The sequence below is a fragment of the Eucyclogobius newberryi genome, unplaced genomic scaffold (genome assembly GCF_026437365.1).
Source record: "Eucyclogobius newberryi isolate DKJ021-1_F unplaced genomic scaffold, fEucNew1.0.hap1 SCAF_2, whole genome shotgun sequence".
In the NCBI taxonomy this organism is placed as follows: domain Eukaryota; kingdom Metazoa; phylum Chordata; class Actinopteri; order Gobiiformes; family Gobiidae; genus Eucyclogobius; species Eucyclogobius newberryi.
The window spans coordinates 9537407-9557079 of NW_027315834.1; the positions used below are offsets into that span (position 1 = coordinate 9537407).

Below are 19673 nucleotides of genomic sequence, written 5' to 3' on the forward strand. Positions count from 1 at the left end.
AGAGAGAGAGAGAAATAGAGGAAGAGGGGGGGAGAGAGAGAGGGAGGGAGGAGGGAGAGAGAGAGAGGAGAGAGAGAGAGGGAGAGAGAGAGGAGAGAGAGAGGAGGGAAAGAGGAAGAGGGGGGGAGAGAGAGAGGAAGGCGAGAGGGAGGGAGAGAGGGAGAGAGAGAGGAGAGAGAGAGAGAGAGAGAGAGAAAGAGAGGAAGAGAGAGAGAGAGAAAGAGAGGAAGAGGGGGGGAGAGTGGGAGGGGGGAGAGAGAGGGAGAGAGGGGTAAGAAAGTGATTGAGATGTTGTTTGGGGGAAAGAAAGAGATGGAGAGAGAGAGGGAGAAAGCGAAAGAAAGAAGAAAAAGAAAGAGGGACAGGAAGAGAAAGAGAGGGAGAGAGAGAGGAGAAGGGCAGGGAGAGAGAAAGAGGGGAAGAAAGAAAGGGAGAAAGAAAGAGAGAGAGAGAAAGAGAGAGAGAGAGAGTAATTTGGACTCAGATAACGTTTATCTCCAGAAGATAATCTGTGAATAATTAGGCACAGAGTAAAAATAGAGAGAGGAAACGAGGCGTGGCTTTGTTTCTTACATTTCAGGAAATTAAACAAATCGGTTCACGCTGGAGTAAAGAGTTAAATGAGCTTTGGGACTTTGGTAGTTTTTGCTCTTAGAAAACAGCTGGATGTGCTATACTGCCCTCTGCTGGCAACAGTTGAAATAACGCAGATGTCGCCCAAACTTAACTGAATCAAAATATACCCGCATTATACTTTTTTCATTCACAAAAAGACGTTTAGTAATTCCAGGTGTCGCTGTGAGACGTGGAAAGCATCTCTGCGCCGCATTTCCACGTCTCTCCGTGAAATGCGCTGGGTTTGGAGAGTGTTAGATGCGGTTTACCTGATACAAAGTGAACCAATGGAAACGTGCCTAAAGTTCATGGGTTTGGTGGGAGGTGCACGAGTAAAAGTAATCAACAAACAGCTCTTGTAGTGAGCGCAAGTTAAGTTTCTCCTTCTCTGAAGAGTGATAAACAAATGCAGACCAAATGTGCAACAAATTATACATTGTTTTAATCCAATGTTGCAATTTTAAAGTATTCAGAATGAACTCTGATTGGATCATGTCAGAATACGTTCTAAAACATTTTAATGGAGGTACTCGGTGTCACAGACTACAACCTCAGTTCAATGACCTTAGCTTCCAAGCAACATTATTACAAAATATATAAGAAGTGTGTCCCGAAAGTGCTGGTGTCAAACTGCAGTCTCAAGTTACTAAATATTAAAGGCAAAAGTATTGACCTAGGTAAATGTATTGAATTGCCAGTTTAATAAAAAGTCAGAAGAGTATTTCACGCAGATTTGGAGGATTATTCAAGCGTTTTAAGTGGTGATTCTGATGAAGAGTTGGTGCTGATTTTGGGTGAACTTTCTCCAAGCTGCTGCACGCTTCATCGCCCCGAGCTCTTCTCTCACTTAGACCAAAAACCAGGCCGACCACTGTTGAAACAAGTCACTCACTTTTTCGAGCTGATGTTTGTAACGCAAAGTATGCTTCTGTCATCACGAATGTGCTAAAAATAAACCCTCAAATCATATGAAAAGTGCTTTCTACTTTTTAGTCCAGTTAAAAATGTAGTGCAGTAGAAAGTACAGATGCCTCCTCTCAAATGTAGTGACGTAAAAGTATGAAGTATCCACCGAAAAAATGTACTAGAACAGATTCTGTTGAGAAAGGTTCAAGGGTCATCTGGTTTCACCCACTCAAAGTACAGAACAAGGACTAAACCAAGACTAAACCAGGTCTGAACAAGGACTAAACCAAGACTAAACCAGGTCTGAACAAGGACTGAACCAAGACTAAACCAGGTCTGAACAAGGACTGAACCAAGACTAAACCAGGTCTGAACAAGGACTAAACCAAGACTAAACCAGGTCTGAACAAGGACTGAACCAAGACTAAACCAGGTCTGAACAAGGACTGAGCCAAGACTAAACCAGGTCTGAACAAGGACTGAACCAAGACTAAACCAGGTCTGAACAAGGACTAAACCAAGACTAAACCAGGTCTGAACAAGGACTGAGCCAAGACTAAACCAGGTCTGAACAAGGACTGAACCAAGACTAAACCAGGTCTGAACAAGGACTGAGCCAAGACTAAACCAGGTCTGAACAAGGACTGAACCAAGACTAAACCAGGTCTGAACAAGGACTGAGCCAAGACTAAACCAGGTCTGAACAAGGACTGAACCAAGACTAAACCAGGTCTGAACAAGGACTGAGCCAAGACTAAACCAGGTTTGAACAAGGACTGAACCAAGACTAAACCAGGTCTGAACAAGGACTGAGCCAAGACTAAACCAGGTCTGAACAAGGACTGAACCAAGACTAAACCAGGTCTGAACAAGGACTGAGCCAAGACTAAACCAGGTCTGAACAAGGACTAAACCAAGACTAAACCAGGTCTGAACAAGGACTGAACCAAGACTAAACCAGGTCTGAACAAGGACTGAACCAAGACTAAACCAGGTCTGAACAAGGACTGAACCAAGACTAAACCAGGTCTGAACGAGGACTGAACCAAGACTAAACCAGGTCTGAACAAGGACTGAACCAAGACTAAACCAGGTCTGAACAAGGACTGAACCAAGACTAAACCAGGTCTGAACAAGGACTGAACCAAGACTAAACCAGGTCTGAACGAGGACTGAACCAAGACTAAACCAGGTCTGAACAAGGACTGAACCAAGACTAAACCAGGTCTGAACAAGGACTGAGCCAAGACTAAACCAGGTCTGAACAAGGACTAAACACAGACAAAACCAGGTCTGAAAACAGAACTAAACCCAAACTAAACCAGGACTTAACTATTCCCAGATGTTCCTGACATGTTTAGAGTCTAGCTGAACCAAAGTTCAGTTTGGATTAAGACCTGTTTCTGGTTTAGAACAATAAAATTATTATTATATTATATATAACAGCCAACGACTTTAGAGCTCGTCCTTCCAAACTTTAATGTTTTTACTCTCATAAAAGAAGTGCATGCTATTATACATTCAGATACAAAAAACATTAATTTACAGTGCACATAATTATGGACAAAAGGGACTTAAGTGTATTATACTATTACTATACAATACAACATGACAGAAATCACAAAAACAGTTTAAGACAGAAAAGAGAAGAGTGCAAAGAAGATCCTTTCAGTCATATGCAAAACAAAACAGTTTTAGCTTAGATTTAAATTTAAACATTGTCAGAGTAGAAGTGGTAGTGCATAAAACTGAAACGCAGTTTACCCATGTTTAGTCCTGACTCTGGCACCAGCAGGAGGCCGGTCCATGTTTAGTTTTGACTCTGGCACCAGCAGGAGGCCGGTCCATGTTTAGTCCTGACTCTGGGCACTAGCAGGAGGCCGATCCATGTTTAGTCCTGACTCTGGCACCAGCAGGAGGCCGGTCCATGTTTAGTCCTGACTCTGGGCACCAGCAGGAGGCCGGTCCATGTTTAGTTTTGACTCTGGCACCAGCAGGAGGCCGGTCCATGTTTAGTCCTGACTCTGGGCACTAGCAGGAGGCCGATCCATGTTTAGTCCTGACTCTGGCACCAGCAGGAGGCCGGTCCATGTTTAGTTTTGACTCTGGCACCAGCAGGAGGCCGGTCCATGTTTAGTCCTGACTCTGGGCACTAGCAGGAGGCCGATCCATGTTTAGTCCTGACTCTGGCACCAGCAGGAGGCCGGTCCATGTTTAGTCCTGACTCTGGGCACCAGCAGGAGGCCGGTCCATGTTTAGTTTTGACTCTGGCACCAGCAGGAGGCCGGTCCATGTTTAGTCCTGACTCTGGGCACTAGCAGGAGGCCGATCCATGTTTAGTCCTGACTCTGGCACCAGCAGGAGGCCGGTCCATGTTTAGTCCTGACTCTGGCACCAGCAGGAGGCATGTCCATGTTTAGTCCTTACTCTGGGCACCAGCAGGAGGCCGGTCCATGTTTAGTTTTGACTCTGGCACCAGCAGGAGGCCGGTCCATGTTTAGTCCTGACTCTGGCACCAGCAGGAGGCCGGTCCATGTTTAGTCCTTACTCTGGGCACCAGCAGGAGGCCGGTCCATGTTTAGTCCTGACTCTGGCACCAGCAGGAGGCCGGTCCATGTTTAGTCCTGACTCTGGCACCAGCAGGAGGCCGGTCCATGTTTAGTCCTGACTCTGGGCACCAGCAGGAGGCCGGTCCCTGAGGTCCTCAGAGCCCGAGATGGTTCATATGGCACTAACATGCCCAAGATGTACTTTGGTGCTAGGCCATGGAGAGACTTGTACACAAGCAGAGCTGCTTTAAAGTCTCTTCTCTGAGCCACAGGAGCCAGTGCAGAGACCTGAGAACAGGACTAATGTGGTGGTACTTCTTGGTTCTAGTCAGGACCCGATCAGCAGCGTTCTGGATGTTCTGTAGCTGTTTTACAACTCGTTTGGAGAGGCCACTGAGCAGGCCGTTACAGTAGTCTAATCTACTGGAGACAAACGCATGGATAAGTCTCTCCAAATCTGGTTTAGACACTATATTTTTGATTTTGGCAATGTTTTGTAGATGGTAAAAAGCTGCTGATGTTATTGATTTGACGTAGCTTTTGAAATCAAGTCTGAGTCCATTATTACCCCAAGATTTCTACCTTAAGATAAGATATTCCTTTATTGTCCACACATGGGGAAATTTCATAAATTGATTAGTGTTAGTATTGATATGTTATCACTTAAAATAAGGACTAGTGGATTTAAATTGAGCGTTTTACCATTGTATTTGAGTCTTTTTTCCCTTTTTTTAACGTTTTGTTGAAAAATAATTTTCCCACACTGAATACTGTGATTATTGGCTTTGTGCTCTGGAATAACTGCTTACAGTATACAGACTTTAACATTTTATTATAATGTGTCTGTCTGTCTGTCTGTCTGTCTGTTTGTTTGTTTGTTTGTTTGTTTTTTTGTTTGTTGAAATAAAGATTAGATTAGACTGAAGAAATTGCCAATTTCTTTGCATCTCCAAATAAATAAATCCAAAAAGTCTATTAGCTTTTATACGCACTTAATAAAGCGCGTCTAATTTATTTATTTTTTAATGAAGGTATATTGCAGTGATGTTTTTAAAAAACGCGAACACCGGAACAGGAAGTGCCCCCGATTGTCCGAGCAGCGGCATTCGAAACAGCCGCGTTCCGCCAATCAGAGGCGCGCCGTTCCCCAAGAGCAGCCAATCAGAGCGTACGGAGCGAGGATTTAAACGTTGAGTCTTCCGTTTCAAGTTAAACACACGTCCTCGTTCTTTTATTTCAGCACAACTCTGCGCCAAGCGACCGCACGTTATCATGGCTCTCCGCATTACTCGCGTAAGTAACTGTTTTTGTTTAATTGCGTTTGTGTTTCATAATACTGTCTTTGGAGTTGAGCCTTTTTATTCCACATTTTGATGCTTTGTTACATTTAGTGTGGTGGTATTCTCGTGCGTCTGCTCAGAAAATGGCCACCCTTACTTTTCGTTGTAGTTTTACTTTTATTTTAAAACCCTCAATGCCATCTTTCCGGGTTATTTTTTTTTCTTTCCCCCCGTTTTGCTCAATGTTTAAAAAATATCGACTATTTGGACCTTGCCTCTGTATTGTGCTAAGATATGCCTACAACTTTGAGCTTAAAGTATCTCGTTAAACGTGAATGGACAAGATGAACACCTAAAATGCAGAAAATTTACTTCAATCCTTGTTGGACGTCACACTACACACGTCTTGCTCTAACTGTTTCAACTTACGCCCCAGGGGCCGCATCAGGCCCTCCACATGATCTGCTCGGGCCATGACCCATTGTCACTATTAAACTAGACACTAGTTTACTTCTGTTTTTGGTACTTTAGACTAGTTTACTTTAACTGTACATTTTGTGCACATAGTAAGCCTGTTTATCTTTATAGTACATGTTTCAAATGTCTTCAATGCATGCCCTTTTTGATTCTATACATCTTAACCAACAAGGAAAGTTCCTATGTTGACACTGGCAACAAACATTTTCATAGTTGGTGGTTGGCTTCTTGAGGGCAGGATTTTCACTTGTAGCACAATATTGCATTTGATATTCCCACTAGTCTAATAGCAGTATTTGGATATGGATGAATTTTTTCCAGGTTTCATATTTCAACTATTTTAGTGCATTCTTTCTGCGCCTGAACTAATACCCCTTTCTTCCCATGTTGCAGAATCGCCTGGCCTCCTCCACCCGGGCTGAGATGGCTGTGAAGGCGGCGGCACCTCGAGCGACTCTGGGCGAGATCGGGAACCTCCCAGACAAAGTGCTTGCACAGAAGAAGGTGGTGTTTTACAACTTTCAGAGACTCATTTACGCAGAATATTTCATGCACGCTGTAGCTAATATAGTGTTTCTTTCTGCAGAAGGTGGTGACCAGAGCGTCTACGAAGGTTCAGAAGTCGGCGGAACAAGTGAAGCCCGAAGATGTTCCTGCTCCGGTTCAACCAGAGCCAGATGTCAAAGTGAGTCTTGGTCAGGCTTTTTGGCGCGCCACTGACGGTGGATAAGATCTTTGTTTTAACGTGTCTCAGATGAAAGTACATAACCTGCCATATTTACAGATGAACAAATCTGAAATGGAGTGCCTGAGCCAGGTTTAAATAAGGGATGATGTGTAAAGTTTAAAAAAATTATATATTTAGTATTTGGGTTTGGAATTCAAGATCTGTCCTTAATGGCAAAAACACTGTCAGTTAAATTACCTTTCACTGTGCCACTCTCTGGATGCAAGTGGATTAAACGGGTTGGTTCCAGCAGGTGAAGGTGTATATTGCTCAATCTCTTGTGTTAAACTAACGTCTCAAGTTGAATCATTGTTCTAAAGTAATCTGTTCCCCTCAGGCTGTCCCAGAGCCAGCCTCTCCCACCCCCATGGAGACCTCGGGCTGCGACCCGGCAGACCTGTGCCAGGCCTTCTCCGACGTCATCCTGAACACGGCAGTCCGAGACGTGGACTCTGATGACTTCAACAACCCCATGCTCTGCAGCGAGTACGTCAAGGACATCTACAAGTACCTCCGGCTGCTCGAGGCAAGTGGCGTTGATTCCTGATACAGATTAACGTTTGAGGGCACAAACTCATCAGGCATCGATTCAAAAATGGATTTATTCATTTTCAATTTAGATGGTCCTGAAAAGCAAGTCACCAAATTTAAAAGGGCTAATAGTGGTATGGACTTAAGCTATGATTTATTTATTTTATTTTTTTTTTACTTGTATCCGCTTCATCAATGTGTTGTGCTGTGACTGTTAAACGGCATTTGAAGTGCCTCGGACCGGTCGCACAACTATAACTAAAATGCAGTTGAGATGACTATTTTGCTAAAGAATGATAAAAGTTGCCACAGAGCTAATTTGTAAGTTTATACATTTTCCTGTAGGCAAAAAGAGGTACTTATTGCAGTCCAAGTCTACAAATGCCTACTCAATTGGTGTTAAACTGAATATTTAGTTATAGTTATAAATGCACCAAATACAAAAACATGAGAGAATCAAGAGCCTGTCAACGGCACTTTAACTACAATAAATTGAATATTTAAATTTGTTGCCCGAATTGCACATTGACCCCAAACTAGATTAAATAAAGATTCATTGACCCTTGCAATTTGAATCACCTTTTGAGGGCAATGGTACAGATTTAAAACCGTTGGGCTTGTGGCATAGACTTTATATTTAATGTGGTCAAATGTTTGTTTTTCCAGGTTGAGCAAAACATCAGGCCCAACTTCTTGCAGGGACAGGAAGTGACCGGGAACATGAGGGCCATCCTGGTCGACTGGCTCGTCCAAGTGAGCCTGAAGTTCCGCCTGCTGCAGGAGACTATGTACATGACTGTGGCCATCATTGACCGCTTCCTCCAGGTTAGGGCTGACATAAATGAGATACTTTATCTGGACAAAAGCCTCTAAGCCACTAATGCAAACATTTGTACCACAGGACAATCCCGTGCCCAAGAAGCAGCTGCAGCTCGTGGGTGTCACTGCCATGTTTCTGGCCTCTAAATTTGAAGAGATGTATCCTCCAGAGATTTCTGACTTCGCCTTTGTGACGGACCACGCCTACACGCCAGCTCAAATCCGCAGCATGGAGCGGAACATCCTCAGTGTGCTCAAGTTCAAGCTGGGACGACCCGTGCCCCTGCAGTTCCTAAGGAGAGCGTCAAAGATCCACGAGGTGTGTTAGGAACATGTTCTGACCTGTGTGCTGCTATTGTGGCTGGATTGTAATTTAAATGCCATCAAATGATCCAGTCTTAAAGGTGGTATGAACCTTTTTTTTTTTTCCCTTCCCTCGTGGCGCAGATAAATTTGTCCTGCCACGTATCAATCATAAAACACACCTATCGCTCACCTGCAGCCGCGTCAGGCTCGTTTCCGCGTGCCTAAGCGTTTGGATCTATCATAATATAGTTCCCTCAGTGTGCGGGGCAAAATGAAGACGGAGAAAGACAGTTCGCGCTGACACCGAAGTGGACCGAAATCTACGGGAGACAAGTGATGCGCTAATAAACAAATGCACGTGTGTGTGTGTGTGTGTGTGTGTATCAGTCTGCACGGGGGTGCGCATGCGCACTTCCGCCTGCGTTCTCAAATCGTCCATACCGCCTTTAAATATGAGCTCTGTAGTTTATGCATGCTTGGGGCTTTTTGTATTTGAGCTGGACATGTTCCAAAACAATGACAGAAATTTCAAATGCAGCCACGGAAAATGTCCTTTTTTGAAAGCAACATTCACAATTGGCACTAGTTTAACAGATCAAACATCTTTCTGAAAAGGTGCTTAAACTTGGATGTTTTTAATGTCTAGATTGACAAAATTAGAACACAACAAAAAATCTGGAAATCCCTCATGTCTGCAGCAGCTGCCTGTAGTTTAAAGTTTACCCAGAGACACAATCTTTGTGGAATTCCATTTCTAAAGGTCCCATATCATGCTAAATTGACTTCAGAGCTTTTAACCTTCTTGCAGTCCTGATGGCGCCTCATATGTGCCTAAAGTAGTGTTTTGATTTATCGCAGTCTTTAGCTCTAGAACATCTCTCCCTTTCCTCAGATGTGATTAACGGGGGCTACCTACAAGGACGAGTCATATCCCTCCAGGAAGCGGTCTGTAACGCTCACCTCTCCGCGCTGCTGTCGCTGACACGTGTCATGGCCCAATGTGTTACACATCAAGTGCACTATGTATACTTAATGTTTTGTGCATTATTTCTACACTGGTGTTGTATAGTTTGGCCAAAGCCATACTAGCCAGGATGTATAGGTGGCTGCCCACATGTCTGAAGGTTCACTAGTCCGATAGTCGCATTCTCAATTCAAATTCGCATTAGAGTGTGCGTGCTGCTGCTTAACGATGTGGATGATGGAGACCGTGCTCGCCGAACACTGGTATCAGCGTTTCCAGACCGGAGCCATTGCCTTCCACCGCCGCTAGAATCCAGACGCCGCGGGAGTGCTGGCGAGGCGTGAGGTAAATCCCAAATTCGAGGACAAAAAGCAAAGTGTTCCCAGGGTCAGGCGGCACCGTGAGCAGGGAGAGGGTTCCGGTGCCAGTCCGCTGCGCTGGAGAAGAGCTGCAGAGCCTTTATGCTGTGTACCGGTGCACGCCTTGGCCTCGTTAACCTTTCTACTTTCGCCACGCTAAGACTACGTCGTGGGGTTGATTCTCAAACCAAGCAGTTTGTGTGGGGTCCAAGATATGGGAGATATGTCATAACTTGTGTTATGGGTGTTGCACATCAAATATACCCTTAGAGTAGACTGCAAAACTGGAAAAATGGCATGATATGGGATCATTAATCCTCAGGTGACAGCGGAGCAGCACACTCTGGCCAAATACATGCTGGAGCTCACTATGGTGGACTACGAAATGGTGCACTTCCCGCCCTCCATGGTGGCTAGTGCGGCGCTGGCTCTGACCATCAAGATCCTGGATGCTGGAGAATGGGTAATTACAAAAAATCTGGTTCAAATAGTAGAGCTGCAGAAAGGTCTACTGAATGTGTGACCAGTTCTGATTTAGTTTTTTTTTTTTTTTTTTTTTTTTTAAAGCAGTCACTAACTGGTTTCACCAAGTGGTGTAGTAGTGTTTAGTGCAGGTCACTAAAGGCTAAAGAAGGCGTTCTGGTCGCCTTGAGTACAAATGTTATGATCCATTGGTCTATCACCTCTAAATGTGTCAAGCTAACTTCCGAGGTGATGTACTTGACCCTATCGGCGTTCTGACGTGTGATCTGACCGTTGTCTGCAGGATGCTACGCTGACCCACTACATGGACTACAGTGCCGAAAGCCTGCTTCCTGCCATGGCTCAAATCGCAAAGAACGTGGTGAAGGTCAACAATGGTCTGACTAAGCACATGGTAAGTCTAAATCTAACAGTTTCACCTTCTCGCAGTCTCCACTCCAGCTGACGCTCTTCTGTTCTAGGCCGTCAAAGGAAAGTACTCGACAGCCAAACAGATGAAGATCGCCACCATCTCCCAGCTCAAGGGCTCCGTGGTGAAAGAGTTCGCCGCTAAAGCCTCTCAGTGAAGCTGGACGCCACGAACTGACTCTGTACAGACTTTTTGTGAAGGAAATGGATGGTGTTTACCTTTTTTACCGTGACCAGGAGTAAAGACAAGGGACCAAGCGAAAGTCCACATCAGCCATGTTTAATGTCGGCTGTGGCACCCTTGCATTTTAATGTGTGAATGTGTAAAATGTACAGCAAGACTAAGGTTTTTGAATTAAATTTTTATCCAGAACTACCTTGGTTTGTTCTCTTTAAAAGGCTAGAAACTGTCGTTCAGTAAAGACTCTGGACAGTAGGGCACTTTAAATCACCAGATTGCTTGATTTGTATGAGGGTGGGGGAACAAGGTTTAAAAAAAAGCATACTATAACTTATTACGAGGAATGTAAAGTTTAGTGATATACTTAATTAACCACGCCTAAAATTTTAGAAGCAATTAGATCTTTTGCTCACGCTAAAGCCCATAAAATGCCATGTAAAGACTATTTTACTAAAATTTGTCGCTTGGCTTTAAGAAAGTTGAATTTTGTCAAACTTAACTGACTGGAATCTACTGAAAATTAAGAGGTCGCTGTTGGTCTCCATCGTTAAAACTAAAATTGACTCCCCTACTTAAGCTGCAGCTCTTCACTGGGACAAAGAGCCACTGCCCATTATACCTTACCCTGTCTCACCCTGAAACACTAAAGTATCCCCATGCTTAACTTATACAGAAGTGTCTAATCTTAGACCGGAAATGAGAACTTGAGGCGTTTGACGTTGAAACACATCTGCCACTAGATGTCACACTTGTCAAGCAGAAGAATCAAGTCTGGCCCAAACTACACTTTACACTCAATCACTTTCCTCAGACTTAGTACTCAAAGTCTAAAGGTCTTAGTTTTCAGACGGAGTGCAAATAATTATTGGGAGATTTTTTTTTTCTACAGTGATCATTGGTTTTCAAACTTAAGTATTTTATACATTGATATCCTCCTTTAGGTCTTGTATAGTGGTGTTTTATATTTTTACTGCATTAAAAAGGCCTGCCCGATGCTGAACAATGGAGAAGATCACCTGTTCTCAGACCTCTGCAAGGAAAAACTACAATGGAAATGTTGAAAAACACATTGAAGAGATTCACTCCCATAGATGGATGTTAGACTAAACCAGGACTAAACCCGGACCATGGAGTTCAAGTCTGAAGCGCCAGAGTCCACTAAAGACAAGAGTGGCAACATTCTGAATTGTTTTGACTTTGGTAATTTCTTGTGTCGATCACTCTGACGTCGACGAACATCAGCCTGCTGTGAGGCGAATGGAGTAACACTTTTACTCTAATTTGAATGATCGAATAAAAGCGCGTCAGTTAAGTGGGAATGTGTTTTCAACGGCACGTCGCACATTGATGACATCACAGGATTCTGTTTTAGATCTCTAGGGCTCTACGTCATTTTAAACTTATTTTTCCAAATGTCCTCACAAATCAAGTAAAATTGTGCCACATTTTGACTGGTAAAAATCTAACCCACCAAAGTCCGAATTAGAAAAACAGAAGAGCCTTCACATGGACATTAAAATCCCCACTGGTTCAACATCAGGCTCTTTATCTGTGACTTAATGTAAGTTGTCCCACATGGTTCACTGTGAGGATGGAGCTTTGCAGGAGCCTGTTGAAGGAGCAGGAGCATCCACGATGGAGAGCAGTTTGTCCTCTTAACTCAGACCTACAATTTGTACACTGGCGTCTCTTCCCTGGCCACACGTCACGAGTGTTTTATGTAAAAAGAAAACCTAGAAGAAGAAAACCCAACAAATGACTGGATAAGGCAAAGTTGGTGTGTTCTTATATCCAGCCTTTTTCAATAAAGTCCGTCAAGCTAAGAGCCAGCAGAATGTTCAAAATACTGAAATGGGGGTGAAATAACACGTACAACACGAAAAGGCAACAACCAGTAGATACGGAGAGCGAAAAAGCAAAGAAGATAGTAATCAGTCTGATCTCTGTCCTCTGTCCCAGTGTTTAGGTTCAAAAAAGTCAATTAAAGTCAACTTAAAATATTAACTTTTCTGTGTTATTTAGTTGTCAACATCTAAAACATAACGCAAGACAACAGAACAGGATCAGAGAGAGTAAACTGACATTTATTAGAAAGGGCAATAAAAAGAACATCCAAAGTAAATTAAAAGTTAAGAAAACTTGTGTCGAATGACTGTTGAACTTGTCCATTTTCAGAATAAGACAGAATGGGATCTTCCCTGCAGCCAACAGTAAACTCTAAAAGTATCAATTTCTTGTGTCCATGGCAGAAGTTTTGAGGCCCGGGTACTTCATTCTGAAATCTAGTGTCAAAAACAGTCTGCAATGCTTTATTCATCCCAGCTGAATAGTTCTGAGCAACAGGACAGTCCCAGAACACAAGGTCCTCCAACATTTAGCATTTCATCATGAATAGTAGTAACATAAGACATTTTCATTGTTTAACTGACATCAGATTTATAAGTGCTAGTGGTTTAAAGTCTTTATTACAAAAAATAAGCAATAATTTTGTATTTCCAAGGCAGAAATGTTAGTTTGCTTGGATAAAAACAAACTACGGTATGTTCTAGCAAAAGTATGTAAAATTGTGCCTCAACATTTCTGTATTTGTCTAGTAAAACCTCGTATTGAATAACTAAATAATGTAAAATACTATTGTTTCTGAGTGTTTTTAATTTGACAAAACACATTGATTTGTCAGATTTTGTGATATTCTTAGGCTAATTCCAGTTTCCCCATTGAAATCATTTCATGTGCTACTACATGTGCCGCCTCTTGCCTTCATTCCGCTGCCTCTTTAAACAAAGTCGATGGGAGAAATGACTTTGCATGTCTTCATTCAGAAGCAGATGGTCGGCAGTTCCACTGATCCATGGACAAGAATAACTTTATTAGATCACAGAAGCAGCTAAACTTAGCCCAATCTAGGTCTAAACACATCTCCAGCTGAACGAACCCAACCACATCCGCCCATTAGCATTAGCAAGCGCATTAGCCTGAGTGCTACATAATGGAGCTGCACCATCTGCCCCCGTTGACATCATCCGGACACACACAGCCAAAAATCAATATTTACACTTCAGTGGACTCAAATGACTAGTTTACATTCATTTATTTATTGGAGCTGGGATATTTGATCGATCCGACTGATTTTGATTCAACTTAAACAAGGAAAGTCCGCCAGAAATAGAATCAACAAATGTAATTCATTAGCTGTTTTTCTTGCACCTAAAACGAGAAAACAAGCTCTTAAGTAATGATATTTTTTCAGGTTGTATGGACTTAAAATACTAAAATGCATTGAAAATTGTGAATATTAAGATTAGACAGCCTTTAGGCCAGTGGTTCTCAAACTGTGGGACGAGGTACGCAGATTAACCTGGGCTAATTAGAAATGTGGGTGGACCTACCAGACCATGTGAAGTCATTTTGTAATTTTAATAAAGTGAAGGGAAAGAAATCCCGCACACTGTCAAACTTGCAAAATAAAAGTTTAATGGTGAAGAGGCAACGTTTCGGTGTCTAGGCCTTCGTCAGGCAAAATAATTTGAACAAATAAATAAAAATACTATTAGGTACTGGTGTAATGTTGTGAATATGACTTTTCTATATTATTAGTATTGTTATTGGCCTTTGTCGCAGTGGCACCTATAAAAAGTGTTGATAACGTTACTTTCGTCTCTCCCTCCTGAACTCCGATCTCTGACGTCACACGCTGTCCCGGTTGTCTTGTTGGCTTGGTAACGGCTCGGTGAGGCTGATGTCGGTTGTGTTTTTAGCATATGTGGCTCGGTGCTAGGGGTGTCCTGTTACAAACTGCTTTTAATGTCACCGTGTCTTCATGTGTGTTTTGTGTGTTAAATGTATTGTATTGTATCCAGGCTCCTGCTGGTGGGACGCCCTTCTTCTTCTACACATTGGACTAGTCTTGATCGTGTAGTAGAACATTCATGAACTTTTGGACACCTAGTGGCTGAAACTGAACTTTCAGTGAAATTAATTTCTTGTCTATGTGAAACTCTACCTCACCCAGCTAAATGAACTTTAAACAAAATAAATTCTAATATTTTGTATTTCTGTCTCTTTCCAATAATTTAATGTCGTATCGAACCTGTGTGACCTTCATTGAACAGGGTAAAATATTGGAGTTCCCTGTCTCTTACAAAATCAGCTAGCTTGCCCTGATATGGAACGTAAAGGTAATGATCATGATTTGTGGCAGAAATCCTCAGACCGAGTACGGCGACGATTTATGGACTTAAAAACAGCAGACAATCTCAGTGCTTTACTTCTGACATCACAAATCTGGGAAATTGAGAATGTAAGAGTTTTTGTGGTTAGAGGGAGCCTTACGAAACAGGAGTCATCAAACGTGTTGTTTTCATCATGGGCTAACAGGAGCTCCTCCAGAGGGTCGGCCTATCGTGTGTGTGTGTGTGTGTGTATGTGTGTGTTTGCGCGTGTGCGTGGTGTGTGTGAGCGCGCACGTGTGTGTGTGTGCGTGTGCGTGTGTGTGAGCGCGCACGTGTGTGTGTGTGTGTCTGTGTGTGTGTGTGAGCGCACGTGTGTGTGTGAGCGTACACGGTCCATTCCTCCACCCTGAGGTCAGCGCTCAGATCCGGTTACATGCTCCTGTCTACTACGACTCTGACACGGTTTCACACACACACATTCACACCCACGCGTCAAGAAGCAACAGAAGGGTCCACTGTCGTCAACCTTCCCAGAACTCCAACCCCTGGATCACGGTGATGTAAAACAGCACTAAACCAGGTCTAAAGCGGAACGAAATGGTGAACCTTCCAACGAAAAGGGGACCCAAACCAGGTCTAGAGTAGAACCAAAGGAGGCTAGACTAGGACTAAAGCAGGTCTAGAGTAGGACTAAAGCAGGTCTAGACTAGGACTAAAGCAGCTCTAGACTAGGACTAAAGCAGGTCTAGAGTAGGACTAAAGCAGGTCTAGACTAGGACTAAAGCAGCTCTAGACTAGGACTAAAGCAGGTCTAGACTAGGACTAAAGCAGCTATAGACTAGGACTAAAGCAGGTCTAGAGTAGGACTAAAGCAGGTCTAGAGTAGGACTAAAGCAGGTCTAGACTAGGACTAAAGCAGGTCTGGAGTAGGACTAAAGCAGGTCTAGAGTAGGACTAAAGCAGCTCTAGACTAGGACTAAAGCAGCTCTAGACTAGGACTAAAGCAGGTCTAGAGTAGGACTAAAGCAGGTCTAGACTAGGACTAAAGCAGCTCTAGACTAGGACTAAAGCAGCTCTAGACTAGGACTAAAGCAGGTCTAGACTAGGACTAAAGCAGCTCTAGACTAGGACTAAAGCAGGTCTAGACTAGGACTAAAGCAGCTATAGACTAGGACTAAAGCAGGTCTAGACTAGGACTAAAGCAGCTATAGACTAGGACTAAAGCAGGTCTAGAGTAGGACTAAAGCAGGTCTAGAGTAGGACTAAAGCAGGTCTAGACTAGGACTAAAGCAGGTCTGGAGTAGGACTAAAGCAGGTCTAGAGTAGGACTAAAGCAGCTCTAGACTAGGACTAAAGCAGCTCTAGACTAGGACTAAAGCAGGTCTAGAGTAGGACTAAAGCAGGTCTAGACTAGGACTAAAGCAGCTCTAGACTAGGACAAAAGCAGCTCTAGACTAGGACTAAAGCAGGTCTAGACTAGGACTAAAGCAGCTCTAGACTAGGACTAAAGCAGGTCTAGACTAGGACTCAAGCAGGTCTGGAGTAGGACTAAAGCAGGTCTAGAGTAGGACTAAAGCAGCTCTAGACTAGGACTAAAGCATGTCTAGAGTAGGACTAAAGCAGCTCTAGACTAGGACTAAAGCAGCTCTAGACTAGAACTAAAGCAGGTCTAGAGTAGGACTAAAGCAGCTCTAGACTAGGACTAAAGCAGGTCTAGACTAGGACTAAAGCAGGTCTGGAGTAGGACTAAAGCAGGTCTGGAGTAGGACTAAAGCAGGTCTAGAGTAGGACTAAAGCAGCTCTAGACTAGGACTAAAGCAGGTCTAGACTAGGACTCAAGCAGGTCTGGAGTAGGACTAAAGCAGGTCTAGAGTAGGACTAAAGCAGCTCTAGACTAGGACTAAAGCATGTCTAGAGTAGGACTAAAGCAGCTCTAGACTAGGACTAAAGCAGCTCTAGACTAGAACTAAAGCATGTCTAGAGTAGGACTAAAGCAGCTCTAGACTAGGACTAAAGCAGCTCTAGACTAGGACTAAAGCAGGTCTAGACTAGGACTAAAGCAGCTATAGACTAGGACTAAAGCAGGTCTAGACTAGGACTAAAGCAGCTATAGACTAGGACTAAAGCAGGTCTAGACTAGGACTAAAGCAGGTCTAGAGTAGGACTAAAGCAGGTCTGGAGTAGGACTAAAGCAGGTCTAGAGTAGGACTAAAGCAGGTCTAGAGTAGGACTAAAGCAGGTCTGGAGTAGGACTAAAGCAGCTCTAGACTAGGACTAAAGCAGGTCTGGAGTAGGACTAAAGCAGGTCTAGAGTAGGACTAAAGCAGGTCTAGAGTAGGACTAAAGGGGCTTCCACACCGCGGCCGCCGAAGCGTCCAGTTCACATTCAAAGTCTATGTAAACGTGCGTCGAGCACGTAGTGCGTTATCCGCGGCGCGATTTCTTCGTTTTTGCGGCGCGATTGGTGCGTTTTCTTACGCTCTCGACGCTTTGAGCGCGCGTATGATGCGACCGAGGCGGCTAAAGCGGCTCGCGCAACGTGCTCAGATATGTTGAGGTCTCTGCAGCAGATGCGCCGCAGCCGCCGCAGCAGCCAATCAGAGCTGACGCTCCAGTGACGTACGTACGTATTTCTCCTCGCTTTTTCGGTATTCCCCGTGGAATTCCCCAAGAAGAGCCACTTTTTCCTTGCTCGTCAACAATGGCAGACGAAAGACTGATTGTGGCTGTTTGTGGGAGAAAGGAGCTGTACGATGTATTCACGGTGGAATACAGAGACAGAAACAAACCAACAATGCGAAAACAACACTCTCGATATCTGCCACACCGACAACAACTCTACTGCTCATGCGACAACACCTCTACTGCACATGTGCGCAGAGAGCTCGAGCGCGCCGTACGCACGCCTGTGTATAGTGCCCGGGGCGTCGAGAGCGCGTGTCCGGCGGTGCGTAAACCTTTCAAATGTACAGTACACGCGCTAAAATTCTGCGTCGGGCGCGATTAGGCGTCTGCAGTCTGTACGTAGCTTAAAGCGGGTCAAGATGTCAGATTTGGCTTGAGGACCCCTGACACCTCTGAGAATGTCACTGAGATGTCAGCTCTTGGTTGGTCCACGACTCTTTAAGTGTGAACGAGGGCCAAACTGAGGTCATTCTGCAACACTGACCTGCTTGTGTGCACGTACTACTCAGAACTGCAGTAGAAGTTGGATCATAGTGTTTTTCAAACTGTGGTATGAACGTGAAATTATGTCCTCCTTTGGGTTACTCCTTCAGAGCTGTCAACTTATCAAGGAGGCTATGAGTGAGATTTTACTAAATTAAGACAGACTGAGTGAATGAGTGAGGTTCTACTTTTAAGAAAGATTCAAAGAAAACAAAGAGCAAAACAAGAATTCTTCATATTTATTCACTTTTTCTGCATCTTTTATAATTATGTACATGTATTTTACAGTGTAATCTCAACATTACAGGAAATCATAACAACGATAGGCCTATTTTAATTCTTCTTGTGTCTCTTATTATATGCTTTGGTAGCTGTCTTTGTCTTCTTTAAAACTTCCCATTTATAGCAGGATTTGACATCTTCACTATCAACAAAGAAGTGAGGGTACATTTTCGATAACTCGCGCACTGAAACACCGCTTGTGATTGTTGTGACCTAGTTCCACGTCAGCAGTTAGACCTACGATGGCCTATTAGAAGCGTTCACATTTTCTGACGATAGTGACAGTGCTTGACACGATCGGGATGGGCATTTAAAAAAAAAAAAATCTTTTAGTGATTTGGAAAAAAAAAAAAGAATTACATTTATTTTTTAGGTTGAGAAAAGGCCATCGGCGCGTGAGAGCGTGAGGCAGGGCATAAATGCGTGAGACTTGACAGGTCTGCTCCTTGGACAAAACGACTTAGATCTTCCTATTTTAGAACGGTAATTTAATAGACCAGGTGTAGAGCTGGTGGTACTCGGAAGGCCAAATATTTCCTTGTGGTACTGCACTGGAACCACTGCACTACAGCCTTGTGAACATGATTAAGGATTTACTAAAGATTTTGCTTATTTTTCCACAATTTGACACTTACTTATTGTAAATGATGGCCAGAATCCATATAAATTACACAACCGTTGTGATTTGACACATGATAGTACCTGATAACACCTTTATTTTGTTTAAACTGTTAAAAAGTATTGCATCTGTTCTTTTTACATTCATGGCATTTTAGATGTTATTGACAAGGACAGGAAGAAAGGATTCTGTTTTAGAACTCAGCACTACTTATTTTTCCTTTTATTAAATTTCTCTTCACTGCTACTTGACTGATGTCATTTCTTTACCTTTTAAATCTTTCAAACAAGTCATGCACGCTTTTATCTCATCTCGTTTGGATTCTAATGCACTTTTTCCAGTGCGTTTTAAGATTTTTAAAGCTTTGAATGGTCTGGCCCACCCAAAGAACATTCATTAATTTCCTACAATAACTGATTGTGGGAATCGAATAATTTTATTTTATAGGTTTTATTGTATGCATTACCTGGGGAAGTTGTGGATGCCTGAATGAACCGTGCTGAAGACAAATTTCAGTTTTATCTTGGAACAGACAAATAAAGTTATATTCTGAAAGGAAACGTACAAAGAAATTCTATTCTTTTACATCTCATTGAAATTAAAAAAAGTCGGTTCCAGATTATTCTTATTGATGTCACATGACCCTGAGTATCCCTTCACTTCCTGTTTGGCCACATATGGGCGGGCCTTCTGAATAATTGAGCAGCCCAGTGCCTTTAGGCCAAACCCGGTAAGAGTCTGATTCAGACCGGGACAGGTAAACCCATCAGGAGGAGAGGAAATGGAGATCTTGGACCCCCACGATCGATGCGCTGCTCCACTGTCCC

The 19673-nt window shown here is 43.3% G+C and overlaps 1 protein-coding gene across 1 annotated transcript; it reads left to right on the forward strand.

Moving 5' to 3' along the window:
• The first annotated feature begins 5285 nt into the window (after positions 1 to 5285).
• Positions 5286 to 10678, forward strand: ccnb1 (cyclin B1). The gene is made up of 9 exons (XM_072454594.1): positions 5286 to 5363; positions 6221 to 6331; positions 6414 to 6512; positions 6892 to 7080; positions 7752 to 7910; positions 7987 to 8223; positions 9856 to 9996; positions 10300 to 10410; positions 10478 to 10678. The coding sequence occupies exons 1-9, from the start codon at positions 5343 to 5345 to the stop codon at positions 10580 to 10582; spliced, it is 1173 nt and encodes a 390-aa protein (XP_072310695.1). The 5' UTR covers positions 5286 to 5342; the 3' UTR covers positions 10583 to 10678.
• Positions 10679 to 19673: the final 8995 nt, after the last annotated feature.

What these genes read in the sequence shown, in the direction of transcription:
- ccnb1 (XM_072454594.1), top strand. Translation starts at nt 5,343, where the DNA reads ATGGCTCTCCGCATTACTCGC. An exon ending in AGTACCTCCGGCTGCTCGAG is followed by an intron (nt 7,081 to 7,751) that starts GCAAGTGGCGTT and finishes TTGTTTTTCCAG; the next exon opens with GTTGAGCAAAACATCAGGCC. An exon ending in ATGGTCTGACTAAGCACATG is followed by an intron (nt 10,411 to 10,477) that starts GTAAGTCTAAAT and finishes CTTCTGTTCTAG; the next exon opens with GCCGTCAAAGGAAAGTACTC.